The sequence below is a fragment of the Phalacrocorax carbo genome, chromosome 17 (assembly GCF_963921805.1).
Source record: "Phalacrocorax carbo chromosome 17, bPhaCar2.1, whole genome shotgun sequence".
NCBI lineage: Eukaryota > Metazoa > Chordata > Aves > Suliformes > Phalacrocoracidae > Phalacrocorax > Phalacrocorax carbo.
The window spans coordinates 4,944,155-4,963,610 of NC_087529.1; the positions used below are offsets into that span (position 1 = coordinate 4,944,155).

At 41.7% G+C, this 19,456-nt stretch overlaps 1 protein-coding gene and 1 long non-coding RNA gene across 3 annotated transcripts in view; one reads left to right on the forward strand and one right to left on the reverse strand.

The window, feature by feature from the left end:
* LOC135316066 (uncharacterized) lies at positions 1-18,160 on the forward strand. Its single transcript, XR_010375511.1, has 4 exons — positions 1-170; positions 5,372-5,528; positions 14,353-14,429; positions 15,926-18,160. It is a non-coding gene; the product is annotated as an uncharacterized LOC135316066 (long non-coding RNA).
* CA4 (carbonic anhydrase 4) overlaps positions 9,125-19,456 on the reverse strand; it is a 19,074-nt gene continuing 8,742 nt past the window's right edge. Inside the window, exons 2-8 of one of the 2 annotated variants that reach the window (XM_064467748.1) lie at positions 16,771-16,824; positions 15,786-15,956; positions 13,162-13,319; positions 12,348-12,440; positions 11,982-12,045; positions 11,341-11,504; positions 9,125-10,305 (exon numbers count right to left, since the gene is read on the reverse strand). In XM_064467748.1, coding sequence (XP_064323818.1) covers positions 10,117-10,305; positions 11,341-11,504; positions 11,982-12,045; positions 12,348-12,440; positions 13,162-13,319; positions 15,786-15,956; positions 16,771-16,824 — 893 coding nt within the window. In that variant the 3' untranslated portion in view covers positions 9,125-10,116. The remainder of the gene's footprint in view (positions 10,306-11,340; positions 11,505-11,981; positions 12,046-12,347; positions 12,441-13,161; positions 13,320-15,785; positions 15,957-16,770; positions 16,825-19,456) is intronic. The other variant, XM_064467749.1, reaches the window with a different exon arrangement.

The following is a 19,456-nucleotide window of genomic DNA, read 5'->3' on the forward strand; positions in this document are numbered from 1 at the left end:
TCCGAGTGAATAGATTCCGAGTGAACCAGTTTTCGAGTGTCCTCACAGCCTTTATTCCTGCTGGGATTCTTTCAATGGTTGGAGTTATCTATTCTCACAGTTTAACTGGAAGCCTTGCGATTCGCCTGTGTTTTTACTCAAAGCCACAGCCCTCTGATGAATGTTATAAGGTCAGTCTGAAAAATGTCTTAGATACTCTAACTTGTCACAGCACACGATAGCTGGCAGGGCGGCTGTGAAGCTCTGCTCTCTGCACAGGTTCGTACCCTTCATATGCTACAAGGCTGTGTTAACTTCTGGGTGCTGTACCCTGTATGGGATGTCATTGCTTTTGTTAGGCCCCTAAATGAATTTTTATTTCAGAATATTAGTATTTTCGTCTAGCAGTTGCACTGTGCTGCTGGAGAGACCCTCATGTGTCAGGTTATTCCCTGGCTGTGCGCTTCAGCCTACCAGCTTTGGACCTTTGGCCTTTGCATAGATGATCCTGCCAGGGCTACAGATTCACGCCATAAATCACTTTTTGATTTAATTTGTAAAAAACATCCTGCCTTAACAAACAGTGTTCCAGACAGATTTGGGTTAAAGTGGTGTTGATGCTGTGAGACCAAGTGCCTGACTCTGGAACCATAAAGGGTGGAGAGCAGCTCTCTTGACAAGTGGTGGTCTGGGGGGAGCAGTGCCCTTTGGTGTCATTCCCAACGCTGTCTTTGAATCCCTTGCTTTTCTGCTAGTCTGTGCTAGAGGTGCTGGGAACCCATCTTCAGAGTCCAGTAGGCATTGCTGCATACTGGTAAAAAAGTCAAACTCTCATCCCAATAATAAGCCTGAATAGCTGTGAGCGTTTGGATTGCCTGCCTTCTGCCCCAGTGAAGATTGAAACTTAAATATGAATTTAAAGTAATTTCTAATGGAAATTGTTACAGGTCAGTAAAAAAAAAAGCTATTATAGTAGTTTCTGTAGGGGACAATTTCTTCCAGGCTGGCTTGCTATTTATCTTCATCTTTTTGAACAAAAAATTTGATTTGAGTCAATTTTTGCCACACTTCTCGAACCTCCTGTCCCAGAATATCTTGCAGAGAGCCAATGAACTGATAATCAGTGAAGCTGCATTTCTGTATCACGACGTGACAGGCGGGAGCAGCAGGCTGGGTTTGGGGAATGCTGCTAGCAGCCTGATTTACAATTTGCATCTAGTAAATGCCATTATAAAATCTTATTTGTATGTGATTGAGCCTTTCAGCTATAGGTGAAGGCAGCTACCTACTCCTAAAACTTAACCTTTCCTTCTCGTGTACAATGTAGCTGTATATTACAATATCCTCCCTATATCACAGAATCACAGGTCGGAAGGCACCTCAGGGATCGTCTAGTCCAGCCTTTCTAGGAAGGGCATGTCTAGGAAGAGGATGTCTTGTATCCTTCTACATACAGAAGTCTGGAGTTGTACAGTTGTCTCCTGCCCATTTTATCTGAGTTCCCATGACTTCTCCAGTCTGCCAGAAAAGGCATAATTCTAAGAGTCAAGGGTTGTATTGCACAGCGGGTTTGCTCACACGAAACACTGGTGATGGTGCAGCTTTTCAAAAAGTGGGGAAAAAGTGCAAGGGGTGGGAGGAGAGAAAACTACTGTCCTTCCAGCATGAGAAATAACATTACTTACGGTAGAGTACTCTTAGAAGTCATCAGTGACAGTCAAATTCCTCTTAATAAGAACAAACAGTGCCACCGATCAAGACCATGCCATAAGGAGCTTCTTATTTGTATTACTAAATACAAATTCTAACCCAGGAGGAGTGTTCAGAGCGTTGGTATAACAGCACTGCCTTTTCTTGAATTCCCTTCCAGGTAAGCCTGAGGACAAGAAAAACAAACAAACAAACAAAACCCCAGGATTAAGCTCAGGTGCAGAAAAGCAGACCAAGCCTTTACGGAGCATCCAGTGCAGAGAGCACGGTACAGTGCTCTACTGAAAATGATCTATTTGCCACCGAGCATCCTGGGATAATTGAATGCTCCGTAATGAGGGCGCAGGGTGTGTTAATCATTCCATTTCAGCTTTCTTGACAGGAACTTGGCAGTAAGTTGCAGCAAAACAGGCACTGATACTGAAGTTTTTATTACTGCTGCCTATGCCACTGGCAGATTTTATTATTGTATTGTTCTTCCCAATCTTCTAAATGGAGAAGCGAGTTACACCATTGCTTCTGCCAGCTCTGCTGGGGACAAATTTTGCAAAACAACTTTCATAAAGTAAATTTTTACTTTCTCATGTGTTGGGTTGTTTTTTTTTACCTCGGTCTTTATTACTATTATTATTGTTGTGTTGTTGTTATTATTATCATTATCATTATTTTAAGCACCTATTTAGTCTGTTTAGCCAGAAAGTTGAAAACTCTAGGGAGCTTTATCTTCTGGAGAAGTTAAGACTTACTTAGCCATATATGGCATAGTCAAAAGGGGGGGAAATGAGCTATTGGAAGAGTTAATTTCTTTTTATATAGCTTATTGCACGTGCTCTTTTTCATTTGTAAACGAATTTTATCTGTCAAAGGTGCTTCTGTGTATATGCTTCTGTTGTACAGACCCTTTATAAACTTCCTGTGCCTGTTGCCTCATGTTGGCAGAACAAGCCACCGGGTTTCACCAAGCTGACATCCTTTTCTTGAGGCTGAATCTGTTACTTGCTGAGAAATGATCAGGTGTGAATTTCTCTTTTTAATACATGGATTGCCTGTTGTCCTACCAACTCTTCTCTGTCACAATCTCAAAATATGGTTGCAGTAGAAATTGCACTGATTTTTCAAGTGTATTTCCATGTAATCGGAATGTTTGTGTTTTATGAGCTTTAATAGCTGTTTTTTTTAAATAAATCAATCTTGTTCCATAACACATGCATTTATATCTGTGGGATCATAAACCCGAACTTCCCGTTTATGCTCTGGCACTGCAATATTAACAATCAGGACAATAGAAACCCCTTTCAGTTTTTTTTATATGAGTGACACTGGAGTCCTTTTTGGAGCGCTTGGTAAGACGCCGTGTTCTCTGCTAATCAATCCGTTGTAAAACCATCGAAGTAAATGGAGCTTTGGCAATTTTTCTGCTTACAACCTGCTTCGCAGGCTTATCTGAGCTCTCTACACACAGGGACGCTCCTCAGACTGGGACTGTCCCAGCACCCAGTTCCCAAAATGTTTGAGCTGTATCAATGGTTTGGAGCACTGACGTTCTCTGAGGACACGGAAAATAATGGTGAATTATCCTATTTACTGATATGTGTTTGGAATGCAGTGCTGCACAGAAAGCCGAGTGCCATCAGTGGCAGTGAATTTCAGCTGAAGGGGCTGGAGGACCAAGACCTCAGCACCTCGGTGGCTGACTTTTTGTCTTTATCCTGCTTGTTTAAGCAGCAGCTTTCCTTTACCTTAGGGAGCTTACTGTTTTTCTTCCAGGTTTATTCATAGGTTTGGCAGTGGCTGTTGGGTTCCAGGACGTAAAACACTATGTTTTACTGCATGTAAGAAAGCATTTTGGGAAGTGCTGAGAGTTTAATGTACAACAAACTCAAATGACTCTAGGTTTTCAAAGATATAGCATTCTCAATAGAAAATGGCTATGATTTATTTAGGGCGTAATCTCAACATCAGCACAATCAGCAAAATGTAAAACTTCTGCCTTCCTTTCTCTCTCATAAATTCTTCATAACCACACATATCTGGAAACTAATCCATCAAGATCTTTCTCCTACGTGCTGGGAACAACGAGCAGTCTTAATAATGTGGGAAGCAAATGGGTGTTGACATTATGAAGGTAATTTCAGTAGATGGAAACTAATAGAATTTTGTGAGGTTCTCTTCATATGATAAAAAGAAAGGGCATAGAAATGTTTGGCTAGGAGGAGACAGATTATAAGAAAACAAAAACCATAGTTATTAAAATAGTGTCAGCTGTTTGGACTTTTTAAATCAGAACTGTGTTTGAGTACTAGAAGTCTAAACCATTTCAGAAGATATTAATAGGTAAAAGATAACAAAATAACCCAAATTTATTACAATTTTATACCTTTTAAAATATAACTTTAAATGCAAATTACATTCAACTGCAAGAAAGTAAATAATGTCCCAAAGGCATTTCAATTAATTGCTATAGTTAATTACACTCATAATTTTACTTCTGTGACTAATTATAATCAAGTTTTATGAGTATATACGGATTTATTTCTGATACTAAAAGCCCCAAACAGCGGGTTATTTTTAGGAAATATATTTAAACTTCATAATGAAAACTGCATGTTCCCCTTCTCGACAGTTGGCTTGAATGAGTTGTATCTGTGTTCAGAAAGTTTGGAGGGCATCAACAAGACAAACTGCCCGGGCTTCATCCAGCCTGGCTGAGCCAGGTCGCTGTGGCCCTGCTGATACTGCTCTGTTGCCCGTGCTCCCAAATCCTCTGATTGCTTTTCATCCTGCGATGGACACCAAGTCCACACCGGTGGCCCCGAGGTGTTGGCCGGCTCCACCAGTGGCATCTGGAACCGCATTAAAGATGTTTCCCTGAACCCCTGGAGCTGCCAGTGCAGCACTTGGCCGCAGGCTCCTCAACCAGCCCAAAGAAAGGGTACTTTTGAGGGCTTTTCTTGCAGTGTGATGTTTGCTGCCGCGTCTCTGCCACCCGAAGCCCCAGGGCTCCCTGAAACATGGTGGAGAAGGCAGCGCCCAGGTGTTTTACCCTCCGGGACGAGCCCCCAGCAGATGCCCATGGCAAAGGGGGTTGCCAGGCTTGTTGGGCTCCCCTCAGCCTGACTGAAAGGGGCCCTCAGAAGATGGCGGCCAGCAGCAGGCGAGGTCTGCGGGTGCCCAACCCCTGGCCTGCCATGTCTGCTGTGCTGAGAGGGCCTTTTTCTCTTTTCTCCCCTTTTTTTCTTTTATTCCACCCCCCTTTTTCCTTTCAGTTCACTTTTTAAGTGGCAGGACTACCCTGCCTGGCATTTGAAGCCGACGTTGGTGACAGTGGTGCTGCAGCCTGCCCGCCCGCCACCTCAGAGGGGCTCCGGCCCCAGCCTGGCCGCACTGCCACTTCCCACAGCCTGCGAACGGCCTAGCAGTGAGTCAGTCCTGTCTGCAAAGGAGATTACAGATGGGGAAATAGTGCTGAGCAAAACAAGGTGCACAAAGACTTGCTATGCTGAGCACTGCCCTGGGGTATGGGACACCTCAGACGGGTGTCGCGGTGCCTCGCTTGCTTCCTTATGGGTGCATCTCCTTGTGTTGAAACAGATGCTTTCATAAGGCTCTGTAAGCATCAAGTGAGAGATGCTGCATACCAGCAAGGTGGGTTTCAGGTGCTGCTTGTGGTGTATTTCCACAGGTGATGCTGCTCCCCATGAGATCATGGTCGGCCACATCGTCCCCTGTGTCTGTGGGGAGCAGCCCGCCAAGCTGGGCAGCGTGGTTACCTCGGTCTCGGGTTCCTCATGTGTGTCTCTTCAGTGCACTCAGCTACAGTTTTCTTGGATTTTCCACAGGTATATATTAATTTACTAGTAAACCCTGCATTTCCTTTTTTCTTTTTTCAATTTATGTATGATTTTATCCTATACAAAACATTTTCCACAGCCGCCTCTGGCTGCACAGAACTACCGTGACATTTTTTTCTCTGTTATAGAAACTTCTCTCAATCCCATGTCATTTGTAGTGCTGACTGAAAGAAAATCACCATGTTGACTCTTAACTCTATTGAAAAGAGCCTCACATCTCCCAGCATAATAATTTTTTGGCGGAGTGTTATCTCCTGTGCAAGGTACAGCGACAGGCAATGGGCCTCCCTGGCTGTGGATCAGGGAGGGTTGATGTTACACCTGGTACTCACACATTTATTAGACTGCAAAGCCATCCTGGGAAGCTAGGTAGGCTTCTCTGTACCCTTTTTTGATTACAGGTGGATGGAGGATATTTTACCTGGATTTGCTGTGTGCCATCTCTTGAACAAGAAAGCTGCTGGCTGTGCCAGCAAGTGCTGTCTTCTCTGTGAAATGCACTTCTGGATGGGCAAGGGAGGAAAGGAAAAAGCAAAGAGCTTTATCCTTTTCTCCAAGTGGTCATGGAAAAATAGTTCTCTACAGAAGATTGCATTTTGAGCTCCTGTTTGTCAGCAGGAGGAGCTGACCATACAATGAAGCTGGCAAGTTTGTTCCAATTCTTTGTGGATAATGTAAACATATTTCTTTTGAGAAATGGCTAGGTTTCCTTGTCTCTTTCTGCTTCCTGAGAAAATGTTTTGCTGAAAACATATTGAATTAGGAATTTTTTTTGGTGCCTGCCGCCTCCTGTCATCCCCCTGCTCCCCGCTGATTGTCAGATGATTGTGATAGGAGTTAAGCCGGGCCAGTTTCCATATGGCAGGTTGGCTCCTTCACCTCTCAGACCTCTGAAGGCTTGCACTCAAATCAAGGTCTGATCCAAAACTGGAAAAGGATTGCTTTTTGCGTGCATTATACAACAGCATGTATTCTCAGCTTGGTGTATTTTGGGGAGGACCTACTAAAGCCTGGCGAGTCCCTCGCTCCTGTTCAACCTGGCAGTGAATGGACTCTACCACAACTGCCGTTACAGGCAAACCCTAAACCAAAATGCAAGCTGCCTCCAACGGGCAGAGTTCTCACAAGCAAAGCCACATCCAAACCTTGATAATCCCCCAGAATGTTTTGGTTTTTGCACTCTGGAACCCGACCACTTCATAACGTCTGGTTTTCTGCAGTCCAAATGCTAGTCTACCTCTGACATGATTCAGACTGACAAAGACCCCCCCGATCTTTTTTGTTTTAACCCTAAAACATATATCTCTAGTAAATTTTAATTTCTAGTATTGTTTCTTTTTCTATTGTACTCCAGTTTTCAGTCACAGAAGCTAAGCGGTCTTCAACTCTGGCTCCAACATGTGTGAAATGTATTAGCAGAGTTCTGCGTTAACTTTTCTGTACGTGGGAAAATACTGTTCTTTCTGGGTCTTTCTAAATACCCCTGTTCCTTCCCCCGCCCTTTCCTGTATTATCACAGCTTGGCTATTAGTTCTTCAGGAGTTACTGTTTCTTCCTAGTGTCTTCGCAATACAAGAAGTTTCATGCCAAACGTAGCATAGACACAATTCTTGAAAATCTGTGCCTGAAGCTACCTGTGGAATAGCAAATTATTTTTCCATAACTATCTTCACAAAAGAAAACCAAATGTCCCACTTCAAGCCTTCCTGTCTTTTACTGTTTTTTTAATTGAATAGCTTTTGCTGTAGATCTGTATTGATTTACTGCATCAATACTAGTCCTGTAATTGTCACGTCCCGCACCAGAACAGAATGTGTCTGCCTGGTTGCAAAGAGATGCCTCTGACAAAGAACAAATTGAACTAGATCATTGACACAGATGCAGATTGTAACATTTCCCTTTTCCTCCTTGGCATAAAATTCAGATTAACTCAGCAAAAATGGTCATACTTGTCTATTCAGATTCTGTTCATGCTGAGGTTTGTGCAGAGGGGTTCTTACAGAGGACAAACCAGCTTTTCAGCAGATTTTTTGTTTCTTTCTCTTAGTTATGCTTTCATATATTTCATAGTAAATAAGATTCTCCCTTGTCGTAACTAATTGCTGTAAATGCTCCTCTCTATCCACATGGTAAACTGAGGTGGAAGAACTTAGTGGAAAGTTGCCCCGTGAAACACTAGCAATAAATGACAGCAGACCCAGATCTGCCATCATTCCTTCTAATTCATGAGAATCACCTCATGAATTAGTAAATAATCTGAATAGAGAAGGATGGTGGGCTCTTACACATACTCCCAGTAGATGCAGGGGGCTTTTTTCGTGCAAAAGGCACTATTCTCACTAGAGGTAGCCCGAGGAGTATTCACATTGCTGGTGTCTAAAACAGGAGCTCCCAGGCCTACAGGACTTTTGTATGTGATTCTGCTGTTTGCCATGTTGTTTGTAAATCTTGACAGGGAAATCAAATATAAGCCTTTCAGAGTACTTCCATTTATTGCTTCTTGTAAAACACCCTGAAAACAAAGCATCTTTCCTCTTAATCTCTCGATGCATTCTCTACTTGTGGGATGTTGAGGGATGTAGCAGACGTAGCTAACGCAGAGATGTTCAACATATGGGCAAGTGGGCAACTGTTAGTCCTCGTTAACTAACAAGCCCAGTGCTTGTACAGAGGTGAAGTTACACTGGGTAAATTCATGGTGCCCTTTACTTCACTGTTAGAAATCTGCCTGTCCTCTACCTGACGGGCGGGGGGTGTGCAGCAGCCCTGCTGAGCAAGGGGCCGTACTCAGAGCAGTTTTGCTCGGTGTAGTTAACACCCAGGTGACCCCTGTGAAGTGAAATCTCCAGAAGCCTATTAACATCAGAAACATCTCAACGTACTGCAAATCCCTCCCTCTCCCCCTCCCCCCAAAATGCAACCCAAACCATAAACATTATGAAGAAAATAGGGGGAAAAAGTCACATTCCTTTTCTGAAGGAGTGTTGTGCGGATTCCCCTTCAGCAAGGACAAAAGAAAGAAAAACTCAAGGCAATGAAAATGTAGGTCTCTGTCCAGCTTTAATCTTCCATTTACATTTCCTTCTAAAAATTTTTCCAGTTAGCTAAAAATACAGTTAAATTCTTAATCAATCCTCTAAACTTAGAAAGGTGAATTTGCTTTCCTATGTGTTTTCAAAGCTTATATTATTGATTGTTAAATATGAAAATAATTTTTCACCCTGCTTTTTCTCCTTTGATGAGCTGTGGTTAGTCTCACTGCCATGATTTTTTCTGAAAATGGCCATATAGCTGTAGCGTAATCATCTCTGCAAACATTGCCCTAAAGGAAATAATACAAGTCTGCAAATATGAAATCCTAGTTTGGTGTGGCCAAAATCTAAAATTCTAAAAGAAGCTGTAACATGCTGTATGGCAATAGCCAAAGAAAACAGTTATGTCTGTCTTCAGAGAGAGAACTGGAATAATACAAGGAAATCCCATTTCCTAATATATTGAGCTCTGCTCTAAGTAATTGGGTAAGATCTGAGGAAATCAGTTTAAATCACAATCTTCTTGGAAAAACTATGAATCTTAACCATGTGTGAACATTTTGCAGGTATGTTTTTATTAAAAAAAAAAAAGAAAGAAAAAGTGTATAGAAATGTTCAGACTGAAATGTTCAAACTGAAATTTAAAACCTTCTAAGATGTGATACTGGAAAGACCCGTATCTTGAGCTGTCCCATTTTATTATGCAAAGTCTCATGCTTCACATGCAGCCCTCCAAAGTGCGGGAATCTCCACACACGTGCAACAGGTATATGTAGTTGAGCTTCCCATTTTTAATAGCGCATCGTATCGGCTGTGGGCATCCCAGAGCAGGATGCTGTGCTAGATTGAATAAATAGGCTTAATAGAGAAACCTGAAATCCAGAATCAGTAGATCAGATTAAAGAAACCCAGTGTCTTTATCTAAAAAATTAACTTTAGATATTCTGATGGCAGAAGGGGGGGAAATAGTGGTACAGCTGAAATTTGTCACATATCCTTCACTAGGTAGGCTGACCCAGATGTTGCTCAATTGTTTGTGAGCATTTTTTCTTTGCTCTGTATTGTACCTTCACATGTAGGACAATACAGGGATGGTAAGAATTACTCCACGTGTTACTGTCTTCCTGATTTGCAGTGTTGAATGTAAACATGCTCCAAACAAAACCGTCCATAGGCACTTAAGAACAGATTCCTCTTCAAGGTCTTCTGTATAGCTTGTAAAGTGTCCTTCCAGCATTGTGTTAGAACTACAGGTTTGCCGATAAGCCATCCTACCGTTTAAGTGTTTTTTCAATTTTGAATCTTCATAGCTTTATCTCACAGTTCCTTTGAACTCCTGTGATTTAGTGCAATGGGTTTCATTTTATACAAGAGCAGCAACAGAAGTCCTTGGTTACTGTCTGGAGGAGGAGAAGGTTAAATTATGTATTCAGATGTGATTCATGAACTGATAGTTAGAGAGAATACTTGGTACAAAAAAAACCCAACAGCAACAACAAAAAACCCTCCAAAAAGCCCAGAACCTTGAATGAGGTGAGAAGTGTTCATTGGAAAAGAGAACTCAGGGTGTAGGTAAGGATCAGGACCAACGTTAAAACCTTAGCAGTAGGCAGGAGGGTGCTGGCACTGGACCAGTACACCTTTCGTTCGTTCAGAAACTGAACAGGCCGGAAATTTTCAACCATGGTTGTTGAGTTCTTCCCGTCAAAGTGAACTGTTGAGAATTGAGAAATCTGCAGACATTGAAGAAAAAAATAGATGGTTACATTCTTTTTCCAAGGGGATATATAAATCTGTGGTGCCCTACCCTGTGGCATTGTTTTGAACTGTATGGATGCATTAAACCTTGCAGGAAACAACGTGATGGAGGCCACTGCCAGAGGTCACCAACACATGACTTCTTTTAGGCTTGGAAATCGTGGGGGCTTCCTTTCTGTGTGAGCCAAATGCTTTGTTCATCTCACGGACCTGTTTACACCAGTCCTCTTGATGCACACAGTCCTGTCCTCGTACATCATGTCACAGTGACACAGAGTAAGAGGACTAGGTTTTCTTTCTTCATTTCAAATTTCTAACTGCTTCAGCAAGAAGCTGGCCCAGAGCAAGCAGATGCTTGCCCTTGTGTACTGTGCTGTGCTGACCCGTGTGTGGCTGAGCATTGCCTGAAGTGAGGATGAGTATGCTGCAGGTAAGGAGCTACAATACCGGTGCTGGCTCTCGGCCAGCTGTGCTGGCTAGCAGTATTGCTGAGAGGCCACTCCAGGGCATCTGAATTTTTCAGTCACGTACTCTGCCAGCAGCACAGTCCACATTTCAGAGGCAGTCATTATTCAGCCTCCTATTCCTCTCTTTAGGACAAAAATGATTTGCTTAAAGCTGATGCTGGATTATGAAGTGTTCTTTTCTGGTATCCTAATACAAGAGGAGACAAGCAGTGAAATTTGGGGGTGAGCAGATGCCTAGAGTGGAAGCGTTGCTGACGAAGCACTGAGCTAGGTATTTACCTGTGGGGTTTTTTGGCTGTCTTTTCACATAGTCATTTCCCCTTCCTTCCCCTTTCCTGCCATTTTTTGAGAGATGATTTAACAGGGTCAAAAAACTGGCACTAGGGACTATGTTTAGGCTAATGCCAAGCAAGCGCGTGCGTGTCACAGGAACAGAGCAGTGGAGCAGCTAACAAGTCGGTGTTAAACTGTGTGAGTGAGCAGGCAGCTGAAGGGGCAAAATAACTGTAAGCAGACCTTCCAGGCTACCCCTCTGTGACTTACCTGAGAAATACTGAGTTCAATTGGCTTCTCAAAGACTGTCCAGATGACGCCCTCATGGCAGTCGGGAGTGGTGAGGGAGCCCTCATACCGATAGTACTTTGCAAGGTCTTCCTCAGGTGGAAGTAGAGAACTGAGTGGCAAAGGCTCCATCTGTGCTGTTTTCCCTAGACAAACCACGTGGAAATAGTGCTTGTAGCAAGCGCTGCTGCAGGTGTTGATCACATTTGTCTTCAAACGCGGCTGCTGCTCGTGGCCGTGCAGAGCCTCGTCCCCACTGCGCGTCCCGTGCCGCCTGGGGCAGCCGCCCTGCCCTGCCTGGGAGACCCCTGACTGCCAAGTGCCGGCTCCCGCAGGGCACAACTTACACACGCCTCTCCTGTTAACACCGTGTGGTTTTCTTCTCACTTTGCTTCCTCCCGCAGAAGCAGGAATAGTCAGGGGGTTTCTTCACTGCAAATGTGAAGAACTAGGTTTTCTCCCACCTGCAATGCTCTGAGTGCTTGACAAGCTAACCTTTATCTTTCGGCTTTGGCTTTCAAGTAACAATCTCTACTGTAATTAGAACAGGATTGGACCATGAACTACCTGGTAGTATATGTGCTCAAAATAAATATTTGTTGCATTTTGACCAAGTGTCTTACCTTTGTATTTAATATTCTCTAATTCGTTTATTAGAGGTGCAAAGTTTTTATTTTCTTCTTCAACCTGAAATGGAAATATTTTGATTCCAAATCATACATTTCTCTGGTTGCTTTAAATTAGTTGTGAATTGCTTTAAACAACAGGTTGCTTTAAATCAGTTGTGAATAAAACAGAAAAGAACCACAAGGCTAAAAGATAACAGCAAGCAGAATATAGAAAAAGGTAAAGGAACTAAGTGCTGGCCCTGAATGCCTGCAGGAGGTAGGGAGGCTTCGGTCTTGGACTACTGTAACATTGACACAACCAATCACGCAACCAAGGTGCTGGTAGATTTGAGATGGGCAATTAAAAACGTGGCTACCTACCTTTATAAAGAACGCTAACACGGCCACGCCGGCTGGATTTTTCTTCGCTTCTTTTATATCCGAAACATCATCTCGTATGTGGACAATATGAAGCTGTAACACAATAGTCAAGGCCAATTATTTGTTCGTTGTCCTCTACGGTTCGTCGCTGTAAGTGCAGCCTGGCTGCTCTGCACCGAGGCTGCGGTGGGGCCAGAGCTGCTTCGCTGCTCACAGGCTGCGGACAGACCTGAGGCAGGAGCTATGCAATAAGCAAACTATAATTTGAAACTTCATTCATCACCAGTGGTATCATTTCATACATCTCCCCAGAAGGTGAAGTGCTCCGTGGGCTGCTGCAGCCCTCAGTTTTCAGCCTGGGCAGTGGAACAGGCAGATTTTTATGTCATGGTTTGAAAGAGGGGGTGGTTTCTTTCTACAAATCCATGTGTATCAGCACTTGCAACTTGTCTTGCCTTGAAGAGAATATTTTTTTTTTTTTGGTTGCACAGGCCAATTCCCAGTTGCAGTCCCAGAAATAAATATATAATTTGAACAAGCAGTGTGAGATATTGATCACACTGTATAGACTTTGAAATATTTCTCCTCCCAAAAGGTTATATAATTGCAGATTTGTTTTCTCTCCTGTGCCTTTGCTATGCAAAACCGCTGTGTTTTCCTGTGTATTCTGGTTAGCGAGCAACGAGCAACCTGTCCTTGGTTCTCTACTTCCACTGCTGGGGTTTCATAAGAGAACTAGCCAATAGTTTTGGCACAACAGTATCTTCAAAGCCGGAGTTCTTGAGTCAAAGCCATAACCCGCAGTCTCACCTACCTCCATGGCTTGTTTTTCTCCATCTATGCTGTGCTCTGACCCAGGAAGGTATTGCTGCACACCTTGGACTCCCCAGTGCAAATGAAATTCTATCGCCTTGTATTTTCTTCCCAGGCCTCCACCTCCAATTTTAGGGGTTGTGCTTAATGTTACTTTAACTGGGGAAAACAAATAAGTAGGGTTTTTTTAAAAAAAAAACCAGATCATATATTAACAGTATTTGAGAGTAGAGAGATGCATGTTCTTGAGATTAAAATTTATCCTTAAGTTCCAGCTTGGTTTTTCATACTGAGTTTTCCAGAAGTTCAACTCTGCAGAAGCTGAACTCCTACAAAATGCCAGCTGAGATTAATTTGAGATGAAAGGGACAAATATCATAGCCCACTTCCCAGTAATACGCCACAGCATTTGGGCATCCCTCTGCAGCACAGCACGTGGAGCTTCTGTTCCCATTTCTACCTAGGATTTCCTCTGTGAACGTGAATGATTTGTGTAGAACCTCACTTGCTGGAGAGCTGAGCTAACCAGTTGAATAAATAATAATAAAGCCAATAAATCTGATACTTGTTCCCCATTGTAAGATGGAGGAAAAGGGCAGAGCTCTATTTTGGATTGTTCTGGGGTGAAGGTTTTATAGACTTTTACGGAATCCATCAAGATATCCTTTGGAGCATCGTTGGTTAATTGCATTTTAAAGAAAACTGTAACAGACTGTCTTCCCTTGATTGCCCTGAGGGGATTCGTAGGGATTTGTTTGCTGCCATTATAACCCCAGGAGTCAGAGCTACTTGTAGCTTTCAAAAGACCCTATATTCCTTCATTTTTTGTCTAGGAGAACATCCTCTATCAAAGTATTCTCAAAAGTAAACTTGAACGCAGTTTATTTGGTTTTCAAGCATCATTTTTATCTCCCATTGTCTGCGCAGTAACATTTGTTTTAGGCAGAGTTTAAAGATATTATGTTCTAATTTAGCGTAGTCTTGCAACTTAAGCCTAAGCATCTAAGTCATTGTATCTATTTCATGTGATGCTTGATCTGTTGTTAACAGCAAAACAGCATTTTCTTAGGAGATATTTTTCTAGCCATAAAACACCATCAATTCCTGTGCTTGAGACATTTAGGATATATTTTTAAAATTTACTTATTAAGACCTCTACATTAAAATAAGTACAGTGTTTTTCTTTCCATAGAAAAGATTGTTTTGACCTGGATCGAAACCCCAGAGATTTCATTTCTGTTCTGAATTCCAAATGACCTGGAAGCTTGCGTGAGTCATTTAGTTACTTTGCTTTTTTATCTGCAAATGGATGAGTAACGTATCTTTGTTGGTTTTGTTTATTTGGATTGTAGAACCTTTGAAACACTGACCTTTGCTATCTGCACATCATTGTATGTAATGATAGTCTAACCTCACATAGATCTTCTAACTGCAGCTGTAATTTAAGCAATAACAGTTCCAGTGTTGTACTCATTGTAGCACAGGAAGAAATTTAAAAGGCCGAGATTAAAAAGCAAATCCTTTTGCATGTCTGGGATAGCTGAAAATTCTGACCAATCCTTATGCATATTAATTTTTGTGTAAAATATATTTCTATGCACAGCAACTATAATATGGAGATTCTAGAATGTCATTCTGTAATGAGAAAGTCATTAACCCATACACTAGTGAAAAGTCAAAACACATCTTTTTCTTATGGTCTGTCAAAATACCGATATTTTAAACTAGAGTCTCTGGCTGGGAAAATTGACCCAGCCGTCTACCTTCCTACTTTAAGTTAGGAAAACATTTGCCACTTGCAACTTTCTATTTTAGAGATTTGGCAGTTAAAACCATCCATCTAAGATTCTGAGAACAACTATAGATAATTAAAAGAAAAAAGGATGACAGATTTATGTTTAAAGGTAAAGCAATTTAGCATTTAATTGTTGACGAATCATCATTATTATTGCTTTTAGTGAAGAAAAATGGAGGAAGTCAAACAGTGCTAAATTACTATTCACTGATTCACTGTTTACTGAATCTGTAAGTAGCTGATCAAAAGCTCACATTAGATTACTTCCTCGTGCAGAGAAAACAAGTTGAAATCTGAGATTTCACCTCATTGTTTAAAGAACTAGTAAGACACACACACTGCAAGCCTTTAGCTGAATGGCTTTCCCAGATTATGCTCTTCTTCAGCAGAATTATTCTTTGTGCAGAACCAAAAGTCAGAAAGGGCAAGCCCAGAAATGAAGGGTATAGCAGCATTGAGCAGAAGTCATACACCTCTGCCAAAAGTGTGCTCTTAAACCCCTATACTGGCCTACCTCCTAGTCCTGGAGGCTCCCTGGGCATCTGGAGTTCTGTTTCTGCATATGCACAGAACCAATTTCTGCTGAGACGCTCAAGGACGATGTCCAGGATCCAAAAACCAGACCAGTCCCACAAAGCTCCCAGAAGACCTTGGTTCAGACAGTTTAACTTCTGCAGTGCAGGGGTGCTCTCTTATTGTCACTTGCTTGCTTTTAAGTAGCAGTAGTGATATCTAACACCTTGCCTAGGACACGGAAGAAGCGAATGGATGGTTCCAAGTGAGGGCACAAGTAAATCCCATAATAACAGGAATAATTTGACAGTACTTGCCTGTATGTCCGTTATTTTCTATGTTCCATTTTGAAGACCCCTTCACATCATATCCTTCAAAATTCAGTGGCTTAAGGTCCTTCTCATAAACAACATTTTTGGTGACAATATTGATAGGTGACTGTTTGTTCCCTTTGCAGGTGACATCTATTAGATGCCATTGCCGAGGATCTATTTAAGGATGAAGAAAATAATTTTTTTCTGTAAATCCTCGATAAAACCAAACCACCAAACAGTCAATAGATCCTTGCTTCGGAAATTGGAGACATCTTTGAAGAAAAGGTCTTTCAATATTGTAACTGAATACAGGAACTTTCCTAGCAAGTAATTTTTTGTAGTTTTAAAAGTAATATGTGTCAAGAATGTTCTGTTAAGCTTAATAGGAAAATATGCACATGTAAATGGCTGTAAAAGAAAAAGTGAACTACCACTGAGGCTGGCTGAACTATAGAAATTATAGAAGCTTGGAAACTATGACAAAAACCAAAAGAAATTGGTGGTGGTGCTGGTGATGCTGGGTGTGAAATGCTGTTCCCAGCACAGTCCATGCCAGGGAGGAGGGCTGGGCAGGACCCAGGGATGAGCAAGGGAGCAGCCAGCCCAGGTGGATACTGCTGGTAAAGCTAAAGGTGCACGTGTAGATAGAATGTTAGGATTTTTTTCATAAGTGTTTCAGGAATTTAAATAGCTGTCTATACCCAGCCTGCTGGGATCATTACCTCTGGAGCATGTTTAGGTGGGTTTTTTTATATTTGTAGCATTATCCTTGGTTGAAACAAAATTAATTGTTAGAACAAACACTGGTATCTTCAGAACACCCTTCTTTAGGTATCCTGTTTAGCACTTAAGTTTGCATATAACCCGATCATGCAGCAGTGACTGCTGAGTTGTGTGAATTTTTGCATTATTTCTATAAACAGGCCCCTTGCAAAACAGAAGAATTCAAACACTGATGCAGTTGGGAAAATAAATTGTTTAGCTTTACCTTCACAGTGTGGCTGTTCATACTTCTGTGACTGATAGCACCAATGGCCTCCAACTAAAAAAAAAAATCAGATATTGAAGATTAGAGGAATGAAAAGCTGTACAAATTGTCCCCCCAAAAAGCAGATGTGAGATGCATTCGCAACTTGAGTCCTCACAGAGTGATAACTGGGCACACAGTTTTGACAACCTCTTGTTTTTGTCTGCCTGCTTTTGTTAGAGCCACTTAAGAGATTTCTTAAATATATAAACAGATGCTGGTAGAGGTGAGTGCTTTGGCTGTCAAGCGCGGAGCACACCATCCAGCGACTCTAGCTGGGTTCTAATATCAAATAATTCAGAAGAGAGCATAAAAATCCTGTAGTAGGCAGCCCTGTCTCTCTCTAGATCTCCTCCTGGTCTTGAATGAATCAGTTTACACCTGTTAATATTCCTTCCAAAAAACGTGATACTCTGCATGGGATGCAGTTCTAAACATTTGGTTTTGAAACTTTGGCTTCAGCAACTTCTTGACGCGAAAGTTCCACATCCAAATATATGTAGTATTAAAATCCGTTTCCTTTTATCGGTTCTGTACTTGCCATCCTTTCATATACTTGTAAATTCAGTTGCGCGAGATGACTTATCTCACTCCGTTCCAGGAACTGTTTGAAAGATTACTTGGTGCAATAAGGAATTTTAAGAAATGAAGGATCTTATTTCCTGAAAGACATGAAGAGTCTTTATTCTAACTCAGCTGTGATCCCCCACAGGCGGCTGCAAAATTTCTCAGTAGTATGTCTTAATCTTACTTCTTGGTTGTCAGAAGAAATGAGAAATTCAGAGGCAGAGAGTTGATTTAACTTAAGTGTGTGTCGATCTAGTCAGGAAAGCGAGCGCTATTGCGTTTATCGCAGCATACTTCAATGGCTGTTTATGACAGTTATGAAGTTTAAATGGACTTTAACAGGAATAGTTCTCTGGCTATTAAACTTTAATCGATAACAATTCAAACTCTCTTATAATAATGATTAATGCTATAGTTTCTGTTTGCCTATGATTAGTAAATTATAGACATTTTAATAAATGGCTAATCAGTTTTTAGGGATTATTATGGAGGGGTCTGGCCATTAGATTGCTAACTACCATAATTTGTGGTGTTTTATAATACATCTGCTGGAAAGCTCACAACCACTTTTAACACCTCTATCTTCATATCAATGGCATAGCAATACCATCCACCTATTAAGTATTTAGAATAAGTCATAAACAGAACCTTGATATAAATTGTGGCAAGCTGTAACAACAGAGGAGACTTGGATAAGCTTGTGGCGATTAAAACATTACCATTTTTCAAGATTATTTTAGTTAATCTCTCAAAAATTAAATTCATGCTGAAAACTATAAATGATGTTGACTCACTTTCTAGTTTAGCAAATGTTTAGCAAATATTGAGAAGAAAAGTAAACAACTGCTCCATTTGTTTTGTAGGAACTGTAGTGATTTCTACACTGTTGTTTCGCTAATATTTTGGAATTATTAAAAAATTGGTTTCAACAAAGTTTTGTTCTGACACACTTCTAAACATTCACCAACCTTAGCTTTGGGACTTGCCACTTCTAAATGGATTGTTGCATTTATTCAGGCCTGTGTACACAGGACAGCGGCCAGACCTCCAGCAGCACCGAGTGATTTCTCATCTCCACTGGGAAACCGCAGAATCAGAATTTCCAAGCACAGAATGTCACCAAGCGCCTTAATCAATATTTTAATCAATGCTTAGCAAATACCAGGTAAGCCAATGTTCACAGCCCTTGATTATGTTTCATATGCGTTAGTGTCTGCATGGAGTTCTGACATATTTTTGGCACCTACTCTAGCCCAGTGGTCAGTATATGCTTTGATAGTGGTTGCACCAGCACCCTGCGACTGGGAGCGGTCTTCCTTTCCAAGTTATATGTGCATCAGCCTTCAGGAGGAAAACTGCTGCACTGTGGGAATAACCTGGACACCAATATCTTAAAGGTGGTAGCAACTATGTGGCGTGAGGGGATAGTTACCTGCAAATATTTGGTCTCAAACTCTTTGGGAAGCGAGTTAAACCAGAGAGGGAAGTTGTCAGGTGAGAAATCAAGGTCAGTTGAAGTATTCTGGTCTGTTTACTGTAAGTTCTTGGAACAAGGTCTAGTATTCTGGGTTTGCATAGTACCTTGCACAATGGGAGTGTGATTGTGACTTAGACGTCAAAGCGGTACTGTAATGCAAGTCACATTTTACAGTCAATATGATTCACAATTAGGCGTAAATGTGGCAAGTCCATTGTTCATTGGCTGCAAGGCTGCAGACCTTTTATACCATGACCATAGGACCACGAAAATCAAGGACAACCACAGGAAACACTGAGGGAAGGTAAATATCACCAAATCATATTGTCAGTGGTCCTGATACAGTGTCTCTGTACCAGAGGAGTGAAATGGAAGTGGCTCACGGAGCCTTTCATTGCCATCTGAGTCCAGTCCTTGTGAAACAAAGCAACCACTGACTTTTTACCAGCTGATGGGTGTTTGGCAGGCTTTCTCAAATAAGCTTATGGGTTTCAGTTGCATAGTAGATGCACACATGAGCACACTAAAAATCTTGCAGCTGCACATCAAGATAATGGGAGAAAAAGTTTAAAAAATATCCAGCCTTCAGGTAGCTACTGCTGC